General features: G+C 37.6%; 1 protein-coding gene across 2 annotated transcripts; it reads left to right on the top strand.

Moving 5' to 3' along the window:
• Window positions 1-965: 965 nt before the first annotated feature.
• dctn2 (dynactin 2 (p50)) lies at window positions 966-16385 on the top strand. 2 transcript variants are annotated; one of them, XM_041979946.1, is made up of 15 exons: window positions 966-1169; window positions 1474-1542; window positions 4390-4395; window positions 5185-5281; window positions 6940-7001; window positions 7645-7743; window positions 8964-9124; window positions 10251-10404; window positions 10644-10709; window positions 10911-10949; window positions 11152-11229; window positions 11700-11771; window positions 12437-12539; window positions 14353-14444; window positions 15586-16385. In XM_041979946.1, exons 1-15 carry the CDS (start codon window positions 1134-1136, stop codon window positions 15670-15672), a joined length of 1221 nt encoding a protein of 406 aa, XP_041835880.1. In that variant the 5' UTR covers window positions 966-1133; the 3' UTR covers window positions 15673-16385. The 2 variants fall into 2 exon arrangements, with proteins under 2 accessions (XP_041835880.1, XP_041835881.1); XM_041979947.1 differs by lacking the exon at window positions 4390-4395.
• Window positions 16386-22112: the final 5727 nt, after the last annotated feature.

Here is a 22112-nt window from a genome sequence, read left to right as displayed (position 1 = left end):
TCTAGTGGAGACAGGTCATTTTTGAGGGTCGCCTCTGGTCTGCAGTGGACATGTCGTTGTGGCAATGCTGCTTTGTGTAGTCGTGTGGGGATCAAATATTATTTCCTCCCAGAGATTCAAAGTATTTTCAGTACAGTGTAATTATTGGAAAAAGAGAATGCTTAAAAATAATGAAATGAAATTTTTTTCTTTATTAATTTACTTGATACAAAATAAATAGAGTAGTTGTTACAACCAACATTGGATTAAAGTACTATTAGAGGGCGTTTTAAATGCTGATATTCCAAAAATTTTGTATTATTTGGCACATTTCTTTATTTAATTATCATTTTTTATTACCCTGTTTCTTGTCTTTTAGCTGATATTGTCACCTGGTGCAATTTAAGACAGACTTGCATAAGAGAGTTTTTAGAATAGCCTAATGCCTTAATAAAATAAAAACAATAAATGTGAAACATCTGATTTTTAACTCATTTGTAGAATACTCAACAATCACAAGAGACAGTTTTTTATCGTTTGTTTTTCCACAAAGTGCAACATCTTCTTAATTGACCATCTCTGCACGATTGATTAAGGCGTTTGCGCGTACAGTTGGCGCCACCATGTGACGACTCTGCTACAATTCAACATAACACTTTAAAAACGAAACGGCAAATAATTTGGTTAAATATGTAGATTAGTTTATGAGGATATCGGTACAAACAAATATTCCAGCTGCACTTGTAAATGAAAGGTTATTATAAACAATGAGTTATTATTTCAAAATAAATAAATGAATAAATAAATAAAAACGCAGGGTCACCGTGAAATAGCATTGGATAAACGGAATGACTGCGTAACCACGCTGCCCTTCGTGGATGTTTGTTTTGTTGCCCCTGCTAGTCCGTTCTACTAGTTCCCCTAGATGTGATATACACAGTACCGCCCATACGGCAGTGACATACGTACACCCAGCAGGCAAATCAAACGATTGACCACATCAGCCTGCAAAGCTCCGCCGGCTGAGACTGCTGGCTCATCCGTTGTTAGCTTTTTTCTCAGTGGGATACGGTGCATCAATAATTACAACGTTTTAAGGACTGTTATTATATTCTGTTGTGTTTTGCTGCTCACGTTTCTGCTCCTCGTTGACAATGGCTGATCCTAAATACGCAAACTTACCAGGAATTGTAAGTGGCTAAAGCTAGCAGAGAAATTGGCAAACTGCTATGTTGCAGCGTTAGCTCGGTTACAGCAACATTAGCTGACATCACTGCTGTTTACTTTCCTATGTGCTTATTGTTCCAGTCACTGTACTTTCAGCGACAGCAGGTCGAACTTTAGTGGCTAACTTTTCAGTTAACATGGTGCATTATCATGCAATTACATAACAAAGCAATGGTTAGCAGATTCGTGTTGTTGAATGGGCCGGGGCGTTGGCCAGGCTAGCAACAATATAGGGATAAGTAATCATGTCATTTACTGTTTTATTAGGCTTTTAACGAACCGGACGTGTACGAGACCGGTGACCTCCCAGAAGATGACCAGGCTCAGTTTGAGTCGGTAAGTGGGCCTTTTGTATTGACTTTGACAGGAGTATTTGCATATTTGTTAACGCTTAGCTTGCTGCGATAACACGAGCTAACAAGCCTGCATACCTTTTTTTAAACGGATGAAATACCAATTTTCTCATCGTAATTTTCATGAATTACTATGCACAAATTAACACACAACCTCGCAGTTAACCAACTGTTACTACTAATGGTTTACTTGTAGTCCCCTATTAAATAGCCCATCACCTTGATACTGTTCTGTTAATCTTGGGTGTGACTTTTAATTATTTTATTTGTGCTATTTTGAAAAAATGTTAGATGCTTGAGGAGTATTATGGCAAGTTCAAGTAAATAAATAGATAAATACATAAAAACTTATTGCGTTCAATACTTTATCCAAATCTTTCTCATACAGTACATAACTGCTTATGTTTGTACAGAAAAATATATTTAAAACAATCTTTCAGCCCTTTAATATTCTTCTAAAATATTTTACAGCTATTTACAAGTACTCAGTAACAAAATGTGCTGTGTGGGTTTATGCCATGGTGGTGATCCTGTGACTTTCATAAATCTATCTTCTCATTATCATCTACTGTTAGGGATGAGATTGCCTTGCAAGAACGGTAACTATCACTCACCCTGTTGAAGGGTGATGATTTCATTTAGCATCTAAACACATCTGGGCTCTTTAACTGACCAGCAGACTGAATCCTAACAGGCATTTTTACATTCATTCTTATTTCCTTGCTCTTGTTTTGACTCTGCCCCACCCCTCCTGGGACCCTAGTTTGTACAAGTAAGACTGGATCCATCTTTCTCAGAAAGCTTAATGTCTTTTATGCATGTTTTTCTTCTTCAAAATCTACTTTTTTAACATCTGCTGATTTGGATAAAGTTAAATCCATGTACTTTCTTTTTGCTCTGTGATTTATCAATTTTTGATTATATGTAAAGGGAATTAATTCTGTTCAATTTTTGTTGCTTATTTACACATTTGAAGGGCATAATGATATGTATTCAGCTGCAATGGGTTACTTTGTGTGCATATGTGTGTGTGTGTGTGTGTGTGTGTCTGTGTGTGTGTGTGTGTGTGTGTGTGAGAGAGAGAGAGAGAGAGAGAGAGAGAGAGAGAGAGTGTGTGTCGGTGTGGAGCGCTGACATAAGAGGGGAGAAAAGCTTATTTCAGGTGTTATCTGTTTATCCCATTGCCTTGCTTTTAACAGTTACTTCCTGGCTAACTATATTATTCTGACTAACTTGACTTTCTAAAGGCCTCTTTTCACTGTGTGATGAATTCTTGCTGGTTTTTTTGTATGCCATACTTTGCAAGTTGGATCAAATAGAATCATCATCACATATGTGATAGACTGCAAATAATACATCAACAGACTTTTCCATAAATGCCTAGGAAAATCCTTGTTTTGTTTTTCAACAAAAGAAATTAGCAGAAATATGTTAACTTTTGTAATCCACCCTCGTTTTTCTCATGTTTTGTAAGTATAGGCACACAAAAGTTAAGCTTTGGCTATGGCACAGTCGGTCCAGCAAGACTTCATTTCATTGCCATAGATCCGCAAGCTTATTTTTGTTCTGCCTCCATTTTTCCGGAGTATGCCTGATATGTTTCTCCAATATCTCTCTCATAATGTTCTGTTGGCCAGTGTGTTCTTCATTATTTGGGGATGACACAGATTGCTATGTGCTCAAATATGACATGGATTAGGTCAGTGTTTGTAGTTCTTTTTTCCACTGTTATATTTGTTCAGTTACAGGTGCCTGTAGACTCATTTAAGAGTGCTATTATCCACCTAAACTGTAACAAGTTGGATAACATTTAGTTTCATGGCATGTATTGATTGATTGCTTTCTTGCTGTTAGGTGTAGAAGCAGACACACCAAATTTGGTTCTAAAGTTCTTTGAATTCAAACTTTCTTTGTTCATCAAAGTTCAAAACGACCCCTGACCTAACATGTCTGGCAGTGCAGCAAGGGACAACCATTAAACTAAAAATTAAGTATATTTTTATGTTTGGGAAAGTACTAAATTACACAATGCAGAGGCGCTATAACATAGAGCAGGGCTACTCAATTCAGTCCTACGAGGGCCGCAATCCAGCGGGTTTTCCATGTATCCCTGCACCAACACACCTGAGTCAAATTAGGTGGCTCTAACAGCCAATCAGGTTCTACACAATAACTCAGTAATTTGACTCAGGTGTGTTGGTACAGGAATACATGGAAAACCTGCTGGATTGCGGCCCTCGTAGGACCGGATTGAGTAGCCCTGACATAGATATTGCTTTGGTTAAATTTACAAGACACATTTGTAATGGAGTACATGTTCATAAGCAGTACATAAAGAGTGAACTCTCTTAAACTGATTGACTCATTGATAGATAACAATTTGCCAAATGCTTTTTATTTATTTATTTTTAAAGGGTTTTCAGTCCTGTTACGTCCTCACATCTCTTTGATGCTTTTAATCCATCTATTACCCATCATTTTGTCATCTTTACAAACAAAGTAAATCTCTTTTTAATATAAATTAGAAGATGATTTCAAAAGAGAGTAACTCAGTGGCTTAAGTAGACCGCCTTATCGCCCTGAATGAGGGAAGAGGAAAATAACTTAAGACATAAGCTGACTGTAAAACGTGTCTCTAGGGATTTTGGCAGCAACTCTCAGAACACTGCTTTCTTTCTTATCTTTCCCCAACCCTGGCCAAGTGTTCCTGCTGTGTGCATGGCATGTGATAACCACATTAATCTGTGTTGTCTTTCTCCTCCCCCCCTCCCCTACTTTTTTCTCTCCCTCTGCTCTTCCGTTATTTTCTTTAACTCTTTGGAAACCCAAGGAGCTGGTAAGAGCCTAGCTAACTCTCCTCCTCTTCCTCTTCCTCCTGACATCTGTTGGAGTTTTTGTGTGGTTTTTGTGTCACCCTATCCGAATCTGTGTGACTACTCGTGTCAGTTATGTGTATGTATTAGTGGTGTTTTAATCCTCCTCATACCCTGTAGTTTATCATGACTGACCACTATTATTTATTTTTATCACTACTATTATTTTGTGCTCTCCAGTGTCATGAATCAAATAGCTGTCATTTAGAAAGAGTGAGTGACCTCCAGCGTTGTTTCTGCCCTTTTTCCTTCATGTAACATTTTTAACCATAATAGAGTAACACAAGGGTAAAAATGTTTTCGAAGGTGGTTGTAAGAGTGTACGGTTGTACCTAGGTGTACAGCTGAATGTTGACTGCGACATATGTCACTTTTCTCACGAGCTGTTGCCTTTTACTTTTAATTATGTTGAAATTATCCAGTTCTTCTTAAGAGAGCTTCAATTGATGTATGAGAAGCTCTTGTAAATTTTAATAATTCACTGTGGAAACTGGTTTAAATTCCTTAGGTTATCTGGCTTTGCTATTTAATGATGCACTCAATTCTGAATATTTTGAAAATCATTTTCTGGGCTTTAATCAACTGTAAGATTTTACTGTCTTATCAACATGTTTGAAGTTAATCATGGGATTAGATATTGTGGGTCACTGGTTTACCAAGTTGAGTCTCTCTTTTCATCCCTGCTGTATCAATAAGGTTTTTGATTTTGTTTATGTTCATCTGACTTCTTTTTCCTGGTGTTTCAATGACAGGAGGAGCTTTGCAGTGACAGTGTGGAGAGAATTGTGGTCAACCCAAATGCGGCTTATGACAAGTTTAAAGACAAGCATGTCAGCACCAAGGGACTTGGTCAGTTTGTACTGGATGATAAACTTATTTTGTTATCACAACATAATATCAAATTATTACATATTTTTTGTCTTTACCTAAATAATACTAGAAGTCTTGTTTAAAAAAAAAAAAAGTTGAAAAGTTTCCTGAAATGCAGCAAAGTCTGTAGTTCATTCATTTGTTTGTCTTTTTTGAACAGACGCAGGTATGAAGGAAACATTTTTCAGTTTCTTCATTAACCAATTTTCATTTTATGTAGAAAATCTAAACCTATCATGTTAATGGCAGAAACACTAAAAAGGAAAGACGCCAAGTATTGCAACTCTGAGTCCATTCTTGCTGAATACACAATTTCAGCTGTTTATCGATCTACTTTGACATTTTCTTGAGTCTCATTCTCAAATTGCGCAATACATTTCTGGTAGAGGACAGATCAGCAGGCAGGCCAGTCAAGCATACACACACTGGTTTTCTGTTGAAATAACTCTGAAAAACATGCTGCCTTGATGATGGGGTTATTGTTTTTTTTCTAAAATTTTAATATGCATCTCTGCATCAATAGATGCTTTGTGCAACAGGAACAATTTAATGGTTTTTATAACTGTTGGAAACAGTTCTCTGTTCTTTTTTGTGTCCACACCGCTGGAACTGTGACCAATTATAGTTAATGGAACTTCTAGTGAGAGGGCAACTGTTCATTAAGCAGCTGTACGGAGACTGGTCCAGACATTGTAAGGGTAGGTTGATTGTTTGAACATAGAATTACAACAGCAGAACCTGCAAAAAGGAGATAAAGCCATAAGCATCTGTTAAAAGTCCATTAACCTCTGAACAAAACCTAAACAAACAAACAAAGGAGCTCCAGTGAGGTCCAGGGTTTATTGAACCTGCATCTGATGAAGGAACTGATGTGATTTTCACTCTTTTCGGGCCTTCAATAGCTCAGGAGGAAGAGCAGTCAGAAAGCTGGTGGTCAGTAACCATTTACCAGATTTCACTCACACCACAGTTAATGTATATGTGTATATGACAGAAAAAAAGCTTACAAATGTGTGTAAATGTGGCTAAGAAAAGTGCTTTATAAATGTTCATTTACTACTTACCCCTAGTTGGCTAGTAAATGTATACAGCATCCTATCTGCAGAGTGAATGCAATCAGAGATGAAAGCCCTTGATGCAGATAAGGTCTTCAGTCCCCAAAACTTTCAGAGTGCCTTAGAGCTGTTTTGTCCGTTTGCAGCTAATGGTATTTTGACACATGTAAGTCACCCATGCCATTGCCTCTGATGAACTGCCATACTATCCAAGTAATTGGCATCTTCATCTTTAATTGATAACAGCTTGGTTGGCATAATTGATTGTGATGTGAAGATAATTTACTCATGGTGTTCCATCTTGACTTTTATTCACTGAGATTTCTATAGACTCCTTGAATCTTTTTTTTTATCATATTCTATGCAATACCCATTAAAATAAAATGGTAACATTTTCTTTTAAATACCTATTTGGAATTTTAAGGGAAAAAAGAGGAGGGGGGGTATTTGACATGTACTTTTTTCCACTTTTATTAATGATGATCTCTGAGGTATTTACTGTCATATATTTCCAATATTACCACTTAGTAGTTACTTTGTGTTTCATCTTATTTACTAACTAATTTGTCTCTTCTTTCAAAGACTTTTCAGACAGAATCAGTAAAAGCAGAAGAGTGGGCTACGAGTCGGGAGAGTTTGAAATTGTGAGTACATCCTGTTTAGCACAAATTCACTTGTTATTCTTTTTGAAGATGATCCATTCTTGAGGTTAACACAATAATTTTTCTTTCACTTGCTGCACAAGTTTTTCAATAGAGTCAAAGAGGAAGAGATGGGTGTTTGATGTTTCCACTTTTCTCCGTCTTTGTAGACCCACTTGGCTGTAGGGCTGGGCGATATGAACCAAATCTTACATCAATATTTTTTTACCTGAATCACAGTATACGATATATATCTCTATTTTTTATTTTTTTTTTGCCAAGTAACCAAAAAGATGGTTCTAATTTACAGCCTTCAGTGCTAAATATAGTTTTATTAAGGATCAGCAGCACATCTGCATTAAAATAGCTGACTGAAATTACAGTACCTTTATATTAAATTAAATACTCCTAAAACAAAATAAATGAAAAATACTTTTCAATGACCATAACAAAAATACAGCTGTGCAAAATGCAGAAGAAAAGATGCTTTTAACTCAAAACAAGCTATCTCGATATAAACGATATTCCCTCCTTCTATATTGCGTCTGATAAAGTCTCGATATATTTGAAAATCTCGATATATTGCCCAGCCCTACTTGGCTGTTGTGTAATATTGATGCCATTTCTCTGCACTGTCTTCGTTTAGCTCGGAGAGGGCTGTGGAGTAAAGGAGACTCCCCAGCAGAAGTATCAGCGCCTGGTGAATGAGATCCAGGAACTCACTCAGGAAGTGGATGCCATCCAGGTGGATTGCGAGCAAAACACACAGACAACACTTATTTGCACAAAGAATCTCCATAGATGGCCATTTTCTTTAATCTGCTCAATGTGATCATAAGGGCTACATATGAATTCAAAGACCTTCACTGTTAGACTTTTCTCTGCAGTACTTTCAGACTTTGTAACCATGTATTTTATAAAGTGCAGCTTTAGTTGTGTATACATATTCATATTAATGCACACAGAAGACCTCAGAAATTGGTCCAAAGATCAGTATCATGTGGGCTCTAAAGTTTAAAATTTAAATTTAAATTGAGTTTAAGACCAATGGAGTTTTCTTATTAAACCAACAAAGACTGTGTTAGATGTCATGAATTAAAATGAGCTTTTCATTTACTTAGATGCAAGTATATCAGTCTACCGTTTTATGCTTTCAACATTGCAATTCAAGCTGCTTGCTAGCTTTTTTTTTTTTAAACATATTCTTTTAGTTACAGTATCCATGTTTTTGAAGTCATGCAGATCATAAGATAAAAATGGGAGAATATGCAACCTTGTTGCTGGTGGGTCTGCAGCTCTGCTATTTTCTGTAATTTTAATGTTATAAATGACCATTAAAGCAAATGATATTCTCCAACTGGCTATTCATTAGAACAAATCCCACCAATAAAAGTCCAGTTTTGCATGAACACACTTGAATTCAATATTACATTCAGTAACATCATAATATTGGGCCTAAAAATGTCACAGCACATGCAAAAGTCTATCTGACAGCAGAAGAACGTTTCATGAAATAAAGTTTGCTAGTATAAATGTTTTAGGACAGCAGTGGTAGCTCTCGGCTCAGGTCTTAGAATTCTGGTTGTACGTCATGAATAATAGAAACTTCGTATGAAATTTGACAGCTCTGTTGAAAAGATTAAGGAAATGTTTCTCCAGCTAAAGAACATGTGTTGAGGAGAAACATCTTAAAGCTGAAAGATGTCAATCAAAATTTTAACTTGAGTTGCTTAAAAGCTTTTTGTGTTAGCATTAGTTAACACAGCAATGATCCCTCATAAATTTTGTTGGTTTACAGGCAAATTTGCCCAGAAAAATATCCTTCTGAATTAACTTGTGACAAAAAAAAAAAAAAAAAAATTGTTCTGTTTGTTGTCTGGTATTAGATGTATGTTTCATGTTTTGAAGGGTTTCAAAGATTTTTGGGTACTTAAAGATGTCTGTGTCACCCTGCTCTGTTTCCAGGCTGCAGCAAAGGACAGTAATGCAGAGGAGCGCCTCACCCCAGTTGTACTCGCTCAGCAGGCAGCACAGCTCAAACAGCAGCTGGTGTCTGCTCATCTTGACTCACTGCTGGGACCACAGGCACACATCAATCTGGCTGATCCAGATGGAGCCCTTGCCAGGTGAGTTGCAGGGGTAGGGCGGGGTGACATGGCAATAGCATCCGTACCAATGTGTTGGCCTGGTGACCTGTCTGGGATAGGCTCCAGCACCCCCAAAACTCTACATTGGAATAAGTGTGAATTATGGATGGATGGATGAATAGATAGATATATAGATTGATTGATTCCCTCCCCCCCTTTTTTGCATGTCAGGCTGTTTCCACCTCTCATTCAAGATATAAGATATAGAGCTGACAAGCTTCCCTCTCTGAACCGGTGGGTGGAGCACATGGGTGTCTGAGTATTTCTTTATGCCAGTTCTGGAAAAGATAGGTGCTTAATTCTCTCATATCCAAGAGGAAAACAAATTTCTTTGGAATGTTTAATAATCCAATTTCTGAAATGCCCTTTTCCTTTCTGGTTTGTTTTCTTCCAGAGTATATTCAAACATTAAATTTATTGGGATCCATCCATTCACCCACTTTTACTCTGCCTATATACAGCTGTCTTTTCACCACGAGTAACAGATGTTGATTCATTGGTGTGCATCAAGTGCTGCTCATGCCTGTTTTTTTACAATCCTTGTTAAAGTAGCTCATATTTCACTGAAAGAATGACAGCAGCCAGTAACATGTGAATTAACTTTTTTTGAGGCCACAGTGTTTTAGATTTAAGGGGGGCAGACATTAGTTAAATGACATTTGCTTGAACTTCAAAATCTCTACAGTTTGCCAACAAATTAATTAATTAATTAATTAATTCAAATTAATTTTGCTGATTGATTTATCAGGTAATATTTGTATTTCATGTTTGTTTTTTCAAGTGGCTGAGATATTAAGTTTTAAATTACTTGTTTGTAGATCTTCCTTTTTGAAATGTTATTTCAGCATACTGTATGTTACAAGCTACAAATAACTTTTCTGTCTTTAAAACAATAAAGCCCTTCCATATGGCCTACAGAACTGAGGGAGAATGAAGGAGGGAATGATGAAAATAGTTGAAAAGAGATTCAAACGCACCTTCAGTTCAAACTTTAAAATGGTGCTTAAAGAAAGAGACAGACATTAGACAGCAGCACATAGGGCTGATATCTGTATTAAACATACAGTTTAATCCCTTTGTGTCTACCTTTACCTTCTTCCCGCAGGCGTCTGCTCACCCAGCTGGAGGCAGCTAAGGGCAGCCGTGGCAGCACAGCAGGAGACAGCAAACCGACTGCTTCAGCAAAGGGCCCAGATGGAGTTGTACTGTATGAGTTGCATAGCAGACCAGAGCAAGAAAGATTCAATGAATCTGCCAAGGTAAAGTGGAAAGAGAGGTGCAGACAGCAGATTTAAGTGTCTGCATGAATGCACTCAGAAAAAGAGCAAACATTTCAGTCGTGTTAGCTACCCTATGTGCCTTTTTTTTCATTCTCTTTAGAGGAATGTCGGAATATTTGATGGCAATAAACAGGACAATAGGGAAAGTGTGTGCGCGTGTGTCCTGTAGGATGTGTTTACTACTGCCAACCATGTGTTGCCTTGTTCCATCCCTGTAGATGGCAGAATTGGAGAAGCGTCTAGCTGAGTTGGAGATGGCTGTTGGCTCAGGATCAGACAAACCGGTAAACAATCGCACACAGTCATTACACACACACGCTCATTTAAATGCTTTTCTCTGCCATTGTTGTAGCAGGAATTTAGTGCCCATGTTGTTGTGTCACTGTACACGAACAATATAATCTTTTTTTTTTCCCTAAATTATGAGTGAAGCTACATTTTTGTCTTTGTGAGATATATTTTCCTTCTTTGTGGTTACATTGTAGGGACCTCTGAATGCTGGTGTACAAGGAGCCAGTTTGATGGTAAGAACTCGGCTGCTTTTTTTTTTCTTTTTTTCTTTTCTTTAATATTGTCTGGAGTTTATTTCTGAGTTGATAACTGTGATGTCTAAGCACAGAACTGGGTTTTACCTCAAAGATCACATCAGTAGTAGGGGCAGGAAGATAAAGCGCTGGGTTCAAGCTTGGCTTATGTATACTGGACTTCTGTGCTTCTTTTGGGCAGGACACCATCGAGCTCCTGCAGGCACGGGTCAGTGCCCTGGACTCTGCTACTCTCGATCAAGTGGAGGCAAGACTGCAGGTGATTACTTGTTTTACAGCACATAGCCGAAGGTTCAAACAAAGATTGTTAAAATATTACGAGAAATGTATCATTCAGTCACTTAATTGATAAGCTCTGCATTTCATCCTTTGTATTTAGTATGGAGTTTAGACAGAGTTAATCAGTTGCATTGTATTCTGTTGGTGCTGCTTTCAGTACCTACTCAGCTGTGGGAAAAGACGACCTTCAGGTGATAACCTGCATGTTAAAAATGACAAGTTTGAATGAAGGTTCATATTTTAAGGAAAAAATGGAGCCTACTTATTGATTTCAAACAAATAGAAGGTTTCACAGAATATGTTGCCTAACAGGGACGTTATTGTCTTTTTTTTACCCAAAGGTTCAAACAAAACATCTCTCTCCTTACTGTTCTTTTTTTTTTTCCTTTTATCTAATTGCCCCCCAAAAAAGCACCTCTTAGTTTATCACTTGTTTTCTCTCCCCTACAGAGTGTTCTTGGAAAGATGAATGAGATTGCTAAACATAAGGCAGCGATTGAAGATGCTGAAACACAAAACAAGGTTAGTGAATCTTTTACATGCATCTATGCTAAATAAATGCAGGAAGTAACTAAGATGCACATATGTTCTGTAGAGAAATGCTCAGTTTCTAGGCTCATACTGTCAACGCCACAGTTTCACAGCAGTCATGAGAGTTGAGATCTTTTGTGCATATATCTGCAGATGTGTTTGAAAACTGTTCACTATAAATTGCCATATACATGTCTGGCAGCCAAACTAACCACTGGAGCAAATCCCCACGTGTTCAGTTTTTTTTAATTGAACGCACAGAGCCTTTGTCTAAGTGGTGTATCCTTCACTGAAAGTCAAAGTCTTATCAAGCAGGTTCATTTTATTATTTTGTCCATTTTAAGCTGCTAACGAACCATTTTTCATTTTTTTTACATAAAGTGCAGCTGGGACACTTGCTTCTTTTCCTGACAGATTTCTTTTATAAGCACTAACTAATCTGAGATAATGTACATTAAATAAGCCATTAGAGGGCAGCCCATGATAATCAAAGCAGTGCTGTGAATAATAGTATGGATGCACTGGGCTGTTCTGGTGTCAGCTGTGAAGAACAATTGTCAAAGCAAAATTATATCCATCATTGACTGAACAGGTTTTGGTTTATAATCATATTTATCTGTACAGATTTACATTTGTGCATTCCTTTAACCTGTCAGGTGTCGCAGCTCTACGATGTGGTGCAGAAGTGGGATGCCATGTCCACTTCTATACCTCAGGTGGTGCAGAGGCTTGTCGCTGTGAAGGAGCTGCATGAGCAAGGTAATACACAGGCACTGACTAACAGGGTGGCAATCCAAGGCCTGCTCTGTCCATTCACATACAGCAGCTCTTTCAGCTATTAAATTAATATGTTGAGATTTAATATTTCACTTAACCCCATGACATGAAATAAATATGCTCTGTTAATACGCTGAGTGACTGGCTCATAATGCAAATATTCTGATAATATTGCAGTATAAATTTCTATCCCAGTACAAGCAATACCAGTGAAAATTTGGGTAATTTGCGTTATGTTTTTCTTTTTTCTTGTTTTTTTTGAGGGTAGAGGAACCTTGAAATAACACCCATGAGAGTTCAAGGAGAGAATGTATGTAGGTTAGTGGGAGGTGGGGTGGAGCATTTTAGATTTTAAAACATGTAAGATGTTGCTATGGAATAAAACAGGCTGTGAACTGGGATCATGTATCAGGCAGCATCAGGGAAATAATACTTGGTCTGAATGGAGACAAAAGATAAAAACTGAGAGAAAATGGGATTCAAATGGATCATAGAATTGGCCAAAACCATGTCAGAGTTATATAACAGAGGGCAGAAATATCACAGAGAGAAAGACTTTTAAAAATGGTAACAAAATTAGACCATATCTGGCGATAGTGTTTACACATTCCCTGGAGGATAAAGAGATGCATGATATTATAAATAACATTATCATATTTTTATTTAGCACATGCAAGTGGAGCATCCACATTAATAGATTATGTCGATAACTCTCTTCTCAGGGCTAAAAGCGGTCATTTATCATCCAGCGTCTCTTTGCAGCAATTTGTCAGTTTGAATCTTAAAGGTTTTTCCCCATTTTCGTCAGATTTAGCGGAGTCATTTTTCCTTTACTTACCTAAGGGAACAAACCAAGCCAGAAATCTGGATGTTGTTTTGGATTCTGACCTGAATTTTACAGTCACGCAAAATCTGCCTTCTTTCACCTGAAGAATATTTCTAAGATTGAAAGACTGATGTGTCAGAGTGAATTGAAAAAACTGGCTCATGCATTTATTTTCAGCAGACTGGACTACTGTAACACTCTATTCACAGGTTTACCACAGAAGTTGATTAGGCAGTTGCAGTTGTTCCAGATCGCTGCTGCTCCAGTTCTAACCAACACCAGAAAGGTGGATCATATCACTCCTGTTTTGAGGTCTTTACACTGGCTCCCTGTCCAACAGAAAGTTGATTCGAAAGCTCTGCTGCTGGTTTATAAAGCTCTAAATGGTTTAGGGCCGAAGTACATCGCAGACCTTTTGGTGTCCTATGAACCTCCGGGTAGCTTAGATCATCAGGTGCGGGCTTGTTTTCCATTCCCAGAGTTAGGACCAAACATGGAGAAGCTGCTTTTTATACTGCACGAGTTTTTATGCACCTTCCATTTGGAATAGTCTTCTACAGATCTGCAGGTTAGCTGACACTCTGGCTTCATTTATATCACTTTTTAAAACTTATCTTTTTACTGTTGCATTTAACTAGTCTTTTATTTTGTTTTTGTTTTTATTTTATCTTTTTTGCATGTGTTTGTATTCACTGCTTGGAGAAGCTGCTTTTTATGCACTGTTATGCTTTTATCGTTACATACAATAAGACAATTAAGAGTATGTTTGCACCTGATTGCTTTGTTTAAAGCACTTTGAGTTACTTTTGTCTGAAAAGTGCTTTATACATAAAGTTTGATTTGATATAAAAGACATTACTTCTCTCACATTCGATTTGCTCTAGTACCTTTCTATTTATTTGTACCTGCAGAACTTATAATCCCCTTTTCTCCCTATCTTCTCTCTCACTTTGACCCATTGCCTCACAGCCATGCAGTTTGGCCAGCTGCTGACTCATCTGGACACCACTCAGCAGATGATCAACAACTCTCTGAAAGACAATAACACTCTTCTAACACAGGTAGGAAGTTCACAGCTGTGTTGAGCTAATTGAGCCATGAGTCAGTTGTAACGCTGCTGGGAGTGAAGAAACTGCATTTGAAGATATTCAGCTACTTAAAGTTTTAAACATGCCATATGTTGAACACTCACACAGCAGTAAAACTGCTATTTGCTATGTGATACCATGGCAGCGTGCAAGCGTTCAGCCGGAGGCTGAATTCTCCTCCAAGACAGACAGAGAGATACAACCAGAGGCAACATTGCTTAAGATTGAGGGATCTACAAGCCGGCTTTCACTTGTGATTTTGGTTCTGTCTGCTCCTCTAATATGACACTTTATTCTTCAGCCAAATGCTGCTCCTTGAAATTTTCAACGCAAGTTGCTAAATTAAAAGTGACATTTGGATCGCAAAGCCAGTTGATACTTTAGTTTGTCTAACTGAGTTTAAACAGTCAAATCAATGAATTGCAGGGTAGAGAGCTTTTTGAAGCTGAAGTTTTTTTTCATACCAAAAGTGAAAATGTTGGCTGGAAAAAAGTGACTCGACCTTCTTACAATAACCAGAGTAATCTAAGTTCAGTTCTGCTTTCTGAGTTCAAGGCTTCTTGACAGAATGACAGACATTACTTTTCAGAAGAATACCTCAGTTTTTTTTTAATATGGTATATATTTGAAACGAAATAATTTAAAGTTGGGAAAATCCATTTCCTTTTATGAGTGTTTTAACTCCTGTGAAATGTACCCAGCAGATTTAGTTAAAGAGGTTATCTTATTAACTTTCTTTTGTTTTTTAATCAGGTGAGATAGTAAAGAAGCAAACTCAAGTTCTTCAGCAGGTTTCTGCTGCTCAACTAATGACACAAGAAAAGGAAAGGGCTTTCTGGCTGAAGGTCCTAAAGGCACATTTCTACCATGATTAGAAGTGGGGAATTATCATGTTTGAGAAACTGTAAACACTCATGTTGGCATATCTGTTTAGAGGAATAGCCTGAAATAAAACTCCAGACTATAAAACTAATTGGTTAATTCAAAATCCTTGTTAGTTTACTTTTTGTTGTGCCTCTGCATCCTGCCTTAAATGCTGCCTGTTTGTTTTGTTGTTCTTGTTTCTTCCAGATCTCACTTAGCTGACTCACTTTTTCCTCTCTGTTTCTATCAGGTCCAGCAGACGATGAAGGAAAATTTGGTGGCTATTGAAGAGAACTTTGCCACACTTGATCAGAGGATGAAGAAGCTCTCCAAATAAATGGTGGCAGAGTTTGGATCAGTCCACATGAGCATAGAACATGGACAATTAAGAGATGGCTAGAGCACAGATGGGAGGGTTTGGGGTTAATGCTGTCTTTCCCTGCCATCCCTCTCTTGCTCTCGACTTCTGCGTCAGCTTTTTTTCACTAAGTGGAATGTTAGAAAGTTGACTAAATGGAATAACAGAAAGGAGACCAATTTTTCTTCGCTCGTCCACCTTTATTTCCTTCACCTTGCATTAAAGTGACATTTGCTGAAAACATCTTTGTCCACTCCATCGACTGATGGCAGTCCCCCGTTAAACATACTGAGACTGAAATGTTTTTATGATTATTGATATAATAGTCTCTTTCATTCCTTATTAAGAATCACAACAATTGCTGAATTTATACTCTAAAGTGGTCAAATGGATCAAAGTAATGTTGGGTTGCATAATGACAGAAAAAGTTATTTATTAAAAAAGAAAAAAAAAAGATGTTTCCCTTTATTGGTGTAGCAGGAGCAAATTAGTGCAGAAGTCAAGGTCATGTCTTAGAAGGAAAGCTTGTAAATATGCCTGTGTATCTTACTGTTTGTTCACACTCAGTCATTTGTAACTATATGACTGAGACCAGACGCCACAGACAAACTTTTAATCTGCTTTGTCATTGCCTACAACTATACTGTTCATTTGTGGTCACTGAAGCTGATCAATAAATTAAAATATAATAAGCTTGGCTCCTTTTATTTCTTTTTAGAAAATATTCTTAGCAAACAGTAATTACTTCAAATTTGCAGCTTCCTACATGTGGAAAAACAGGGGTGGGTTGGAGGTGAAGTATAGAAATTTAAAGTTATATAGTTGGTGCTGCTAAATGCATACATGTGTATTCCTGCACTTTTATAAATCAGTTTTATAATGAATTCCTTCAATCTTCCTGCCATTGTCTTAATTATTTATGACCACTGGGTGGCAGCATAGCATCTGTTGAAAAGGTCAAACCCACAAAAGAGGCTGTTTTTGCAACATACAATTGAAAAAATTAATAAAAATCTATGACAAAATTTTTGCCATCTTTACATATTTATGTCCAAGTAAAATTTCATGTGTAAATAGAAATTTGTGTACATTTTAATATAACAGCTCTGTTGGTATTAAAGCTTAAAACTCAACCAAATAAAAAGTCACATTTTCAACCACACGTATCTGGAATTAACAGTAAATGTTTACTGTAGGCTGTACAGTGCACTAAATATTAAAGTAAGTGTAGCACTTTAAGCATTTTAAAAGCTCTAAATCTAAATTGTGCTAAGTTCTGAGCTGTTGAGAGTATGTCTCCCCGTTTCTCTACAGTCCTTAAACAAAACCATAACAAAACTGACCTACGTTTCTATTAGATTTAAGTTTTGTCATGTTCACAAAGTCTTAATCAGCAAAGCAAATTTGTAAGAAAAAGAAATATTCTGCATTCAGATGTAACTGAACTCTAATGTTGCCGTCTGTCACGGTAAAATCAAAGGAAGCGCTATTAGTTTTTTTTTTAGGTCAATCTCAAATCGTCTGGCATTAGCAGGTTCATAAAAAGCATTGAAAGAAAATGTTGGCTCATGTTGGATATCAGGTGATGGTATTAGTGGCAAAAGCCAACAGATAACAGCAGGGTAAAGATCAGGTTCTCTGGGTGAGTCACCAAGACACATCAGCACAGAGGGTTAAGTAATGCCACCACAAGCTGCTTTGAGTGGATTAATAGTTCAATGAGGTGGACAGTCACAAGTTTGGTTTGTGAAAATGTCTAACTTGAGCATTTTAGTGTAAATGAGAAATAAATTAAGATAACCTTAGACTGTTTTTTTTTTTTTTTTTTGCTTCGTGCCCAGAAAAGTGCTGAATCTGGATTCCAGTTTCTTATCTCCTCTGCATTTGGTGGAGTTGACGGGTGGCCTGTTCAGACAAGTTATATCAAGTGTAACTGACAGGGAATTGGATCCAGAGTCCAACATAGAAGGGAATTCCCCAGATGAACACAGAGATATACCATGTACTGTATATCATATTTTACTGCATTTGTCCTGCTATTTTTGATATTGAAGACTGGGTCAGCCCTGCCCTATATGTTATATTTTGACACAATTACAAACCAAGAGGACAGCTTAACATGTTTTTTTGTTCTTTTTTAATGTAGACAATGAATGAATAATATAACAGAAGCCCTTTTATATGGACTCAAAAAAGCCTTAGAACAATATTTTTTTTATTCAAACGGTGGACTACTGTGCATGAAGAATTACAAGTCATTACTCTTCAGAAAAAAGGAAATATTTAAGTCTTCTGGCAGCACAGAGCAGACTGAGCACAGAAGAGGCTGTTAGGAGCACAGATGGCTCTAAAATCTGTTTCTGGAGCTGATAGGAGGAAATCTAATAGAGGAAAATAAGATGGCGTAAAAACCTGGAGTGTGTGTGTGTCACTGTTCGTATACCCACCTGTTTAAAGTTCAATGATCTACAGTGTTTATACTTTATCTACCCCCATTGTTTGTTTGTTTTTTTTTTTGTTGTTGTTGTTGTTATAAAAAGGAAAAAACAACTAAGACATCATTTTTAGAGCAAAGTGAAGCTTGCTAAAAGAAAAGAAAATTCTATAATAAAATTCATAACAAAATAACAATTTAACTTTAAATCTACAAATAATTTTACATTTTCATCCAAAATAAATATCATTTCTTACAATGATGCTGGAAATAAAATACAGGGAAGAGAAAAAAAAACAAGAGACAAACAACAGCTGATTTCAGAAATCAAATACAAGCCACATAAAAGAGAAACTGCACAAAAGCCGTTCGTCAATTTTCTTAGATTTTCCTGAATGAGCCTGGACAGGTGAGGAGCCTGTTGTGAAGCAGAAAAGGGGGCAGTGGAGGTGGGAGGACGTACGCAGAGTGAAAAGAGGGTGAATCGCCCACAGTCGTGGGGCAGAATGAGGCTTGTAGCGAATGAAAAGAGGGAAGAGAAGAAGACAGAGTAAAGATAGGTGAGGCTCAGAGGTAAACAGGTTTTAAAAGACTAACAAGATTGCCTGAAAAGTCATGCCAAAGCTCCAAACGCTGGAATCTCAAGTAGATGTGATAATCAGCCGGTAATTCTGGACGAAATGTGACTGAGTGGATGAGTTGAGAAATTGAACCCAAAATTATTTAAAACTTTATGGGCCACTTCACAGGAATGCTGGATGTCTTGTAAACGAGGTGATAGATTGGGAACCTCCTGTGGAAATAAAACCCCAATAAGTTTACTGATTGCTGTCATCACACACCAGCGACGTGCAGCATTTGTCTCCACTTAGGCGTTGCCAGGGAAGGTAAATGTAGAGACAAAAAGCTTAAATACAAAGCAGTTCTAGTAAAATCAATGGAAAAAAAAACATTAAGAAACCCATATTTTAAAAAGATGTAATTTTTTTAAAACATGGGGGTCCTTTCTGCTGGTTGTCACGGGACACAGAAAGAGGGTTAAAACACAGAATGAGAAACAGTAAGCCAGGATACAAAAAAGAGGAAAAAAGGGGGATTTACTGTATCACCAATACTCACTAACAGCTGTATCACTTGGTCTCAGTTCAGAGAGGCGAAGGATTCCGACAGCTGGTGTGTGTGTGTGTGTGTGTTTGGGTTGTGAGGAACTGGGTGTGGAGCCTTGACCAAGGGCACAGGACAGAAAGAGGGGAGTGTGGTGCTGTGGCTGGAAATTCCCCAGACTCGTTCTGTTTGTAAAACAAAAGAAATCAATAGTCGAGCTCTAAGTTTTTCAGACCATCACTCACAACATCCACTCCCACCACTGTCATTTTCTCTTCTTTTTGTTATTTCTAATCCTTGCTTAAATTTCATTCTGAAAAACTGTGGCAACACAACAAAGACCAGCAGTGTCTTACATTCTCAGACATTATCTCTGTAAAATTTGTTTGCTTGAATTGTGTTTAGAATATGTATACATGAATACCAAATATTCATGTTGTGTCTAATAAAGTTACGTGGCCGGAATAGGAATTGTTCTTAGTTTATTTGTTTCAAATCAGATAATAGGACAGTACAGTGACAGGTGGATCAGTGAAAACAGCGACTTTAGGAAAACAAAAAACATATTTAGTGAAACCAGGCGAGACAAAATGCACTATGTGATGACTAACATTTCCAAATCAACCAGTGAGGACTAAATCTCATCCAAATGCTGATCCACATGGAAGCTTACAGTTTGGAGCACTTGTTTACACTCTGCCAGCTCAGGGCTTTAATAAAATAAAAGTGGAAAAATAACAACATAAAAGATGAATTATATATTTTACTCATAACTTACTATATCTATCTATCTATCTATCTATCTATCTATCTATCTAATATGTATGTATGGCCTATATATAGTTATGTAAAATATATAAGTGGTCAATTAAAAGAGAGATCATCATTACCAGCTCACAATGCAAAGCTGTAATAAAAGATACCTAAAATGTGAGGTTGTAAACAGTGTTTTTATAATGACTACAACGCAGACGACGGGACTGACAAAATCAACAGACGGCCGGGTGGAGAGGGAGGGGTACAGAGAAAGTATGCTGAACTACTCGGCAACAGCCACTCAAGTCGTGACGTGTTCGCGGTGCTTCCTGCAGCGCTTTAACCCGGGTCCTAGAGACAGTATTTGAGCTTTCTATTCGCTACTTGACGCTGTTGCTATGGGGCTGTGCATGTTGGGCCGTGCACGTTGCACGGTGCGTGGAAAAACAGTTGGTGTGTGCTGAGTTTGGGATTAGGGTAGAAAGTGTCAGGAGCGGGTTGAGGAGCCTCCATCAAAAGTGTAACATGATGAAATCTGATTTTTATTTATTTATTTTATTCTGTCACTTATTTATTCATTTTTGTCGCCGCTGTTGTTTACCCCCCAACTATATAACTGTCATAGAGGAATTGTAGCCTCTGGTGAGTCTGAGATGATGACCTTGTTGAACTTTGTGGTTTTAAGCTCACATGTTTAGAGGCTACAGGAGTTTTATTACTTCCATGGTGTGAATTTGTTTGCACTTTGTGCTCTAGTCTTCCCGTGAGAATTCTAAATAGCTCATTTATTTCGACAAAAAATTTTATTAGCTTAATTATACAGACAGCAGTTTCTGTCTAGGTGTTCCTAAAATTGACTTTTTTCTCTCTCTCGTTTTTATGTTGTCAGACATAGCCTATATAATAAAACCGTAAACATTTGCAAAATGTGACAACACTTATTGTTGGTCTATACTCAAATCAAAAGGCACCTCATGTATCTGGTGTAAACATCTTTGTACAACCGTTGTTTTGTTGTAGACTAATGCGTTATTCAATAAAAACTTGTTTAAAATTCAATCTCCAGTTGTGGGGATTATATGGGGGGGGAGTCAAATAAATAACCATAACCGAAAAGATAACAGTACTATCAGATGGATAAAGATAGGATAAAAGTTGCTGTCACTGGGTAAAAAAAAGAGAATTCTTCAGAGTTTCATCATCAACAGCTGAAAATACAGCCGGACTTTAAAAAGAGGGACAGTCTGCTGCTGGCTCACGCCCAGCTCTGCCGTCTCGCGCCACAGACGCGCCACCGGTCTGGGCGTGTTTTGATATCTCGCGGAGTTCCAACAGAGCGCGCGGTATGAAATGTCGGAGACCACTGTACATGTGTTCCGAGTTTGTGGCATTGCATAAATACAAGAGAAATAACGGACACATGCTGTCCAGAAACACACTTGTTCAAAGTCGAAGTTGAGGGGGCGTCGGGTTGATTTATTCTCTGAATGTTATGCAGTGAAGGAGGTGCGTAATGACTGTCAACGACAAACTTTCTGTAATCAAAAGTCAGGATAAAACAAGGGGAATGGCAACACAATTAATAAACACATCATGAGCAAGCGAACGCTAAATTGACTGGCCAGATAACACCCAAGGAAAAAAAAGAAAGAAAGAAAAAAAAACGTATTAAAACGGTCCATAAAAAATCGATTAAGCTTTTGTGCTCCGGAAACAAACAATTCTTCGACATTAGATATCCATGCATATATGTATATTTTTAGATTTTTGTTAGAGCCAACAGTGTTTAATAAAACATGTTCTGATTCTGCTGGTGTTATCCCCAGCTAGAAATTGGTTGCCAAGCATTGCATCATTCCTTTCATGTGACTCCCATACGCCCCAAATTCGTCCTGGCCGTCTTATGACTGCATCACAATTGCCGTTCGAACAAACTATACAGGCTACAGTGAACAACCATCTCTAACAACTACAGACCCCGCCTGAAAAGTCTTATCTAGTCACCCTATTGGATGTCGCCAAGGAGAAGATCTTACTTCCGTTCTTCTGATTGGACAGCCACAACGCCAGTTTTTCCTATTTCTGTTAGGTTGTTACGAAACTACCTTCCCATGCATAGTTAGGT

This window comes from Melanotaenia boesemani, chromosome 3, assembly GCF_017639745.1.
Source record: "Melanotaenia boesemani isolate fMelBoe1 chromosome 3, fMelBoe1.pri, whole genome shotgun sequence".
NCBI lineage: Eukaryota > Metazoa > Chordata > Actinopteri > Atheriniformes > Melanotaeniidae > Melanotaenia > Melanotaenia boesemani.
The sequence above is the reverse complement of the archived record's forward strand: the minus strand, read 5'-3'. Positions and strand labels throughout refer to the sequence as shown.

Excerpts from the sequence above, each read along its gene's own strand:
- dctn2 (XM_041979946.1), top strand. The coding sequence starts at position 1,134 with ATGGCTGATCCTAAATACGCAAACTTACCAGGAATT. Across the intron at positions 10,710-10,910 it reads GCTCAGGATCAGACAAACCG|GGACCTCTGAATGCTGGTGT; the intron begins GTAAACAATCGC and ends GTTACATTGTAG. Across the intron at positions 14,445-15,585 it reads ATAACACTCTTCTAACACAG|GTCCAGCAGACGATGAAGGA; the intron begins GTAGGAAGTTCA and ends TGTTTCTATCAG.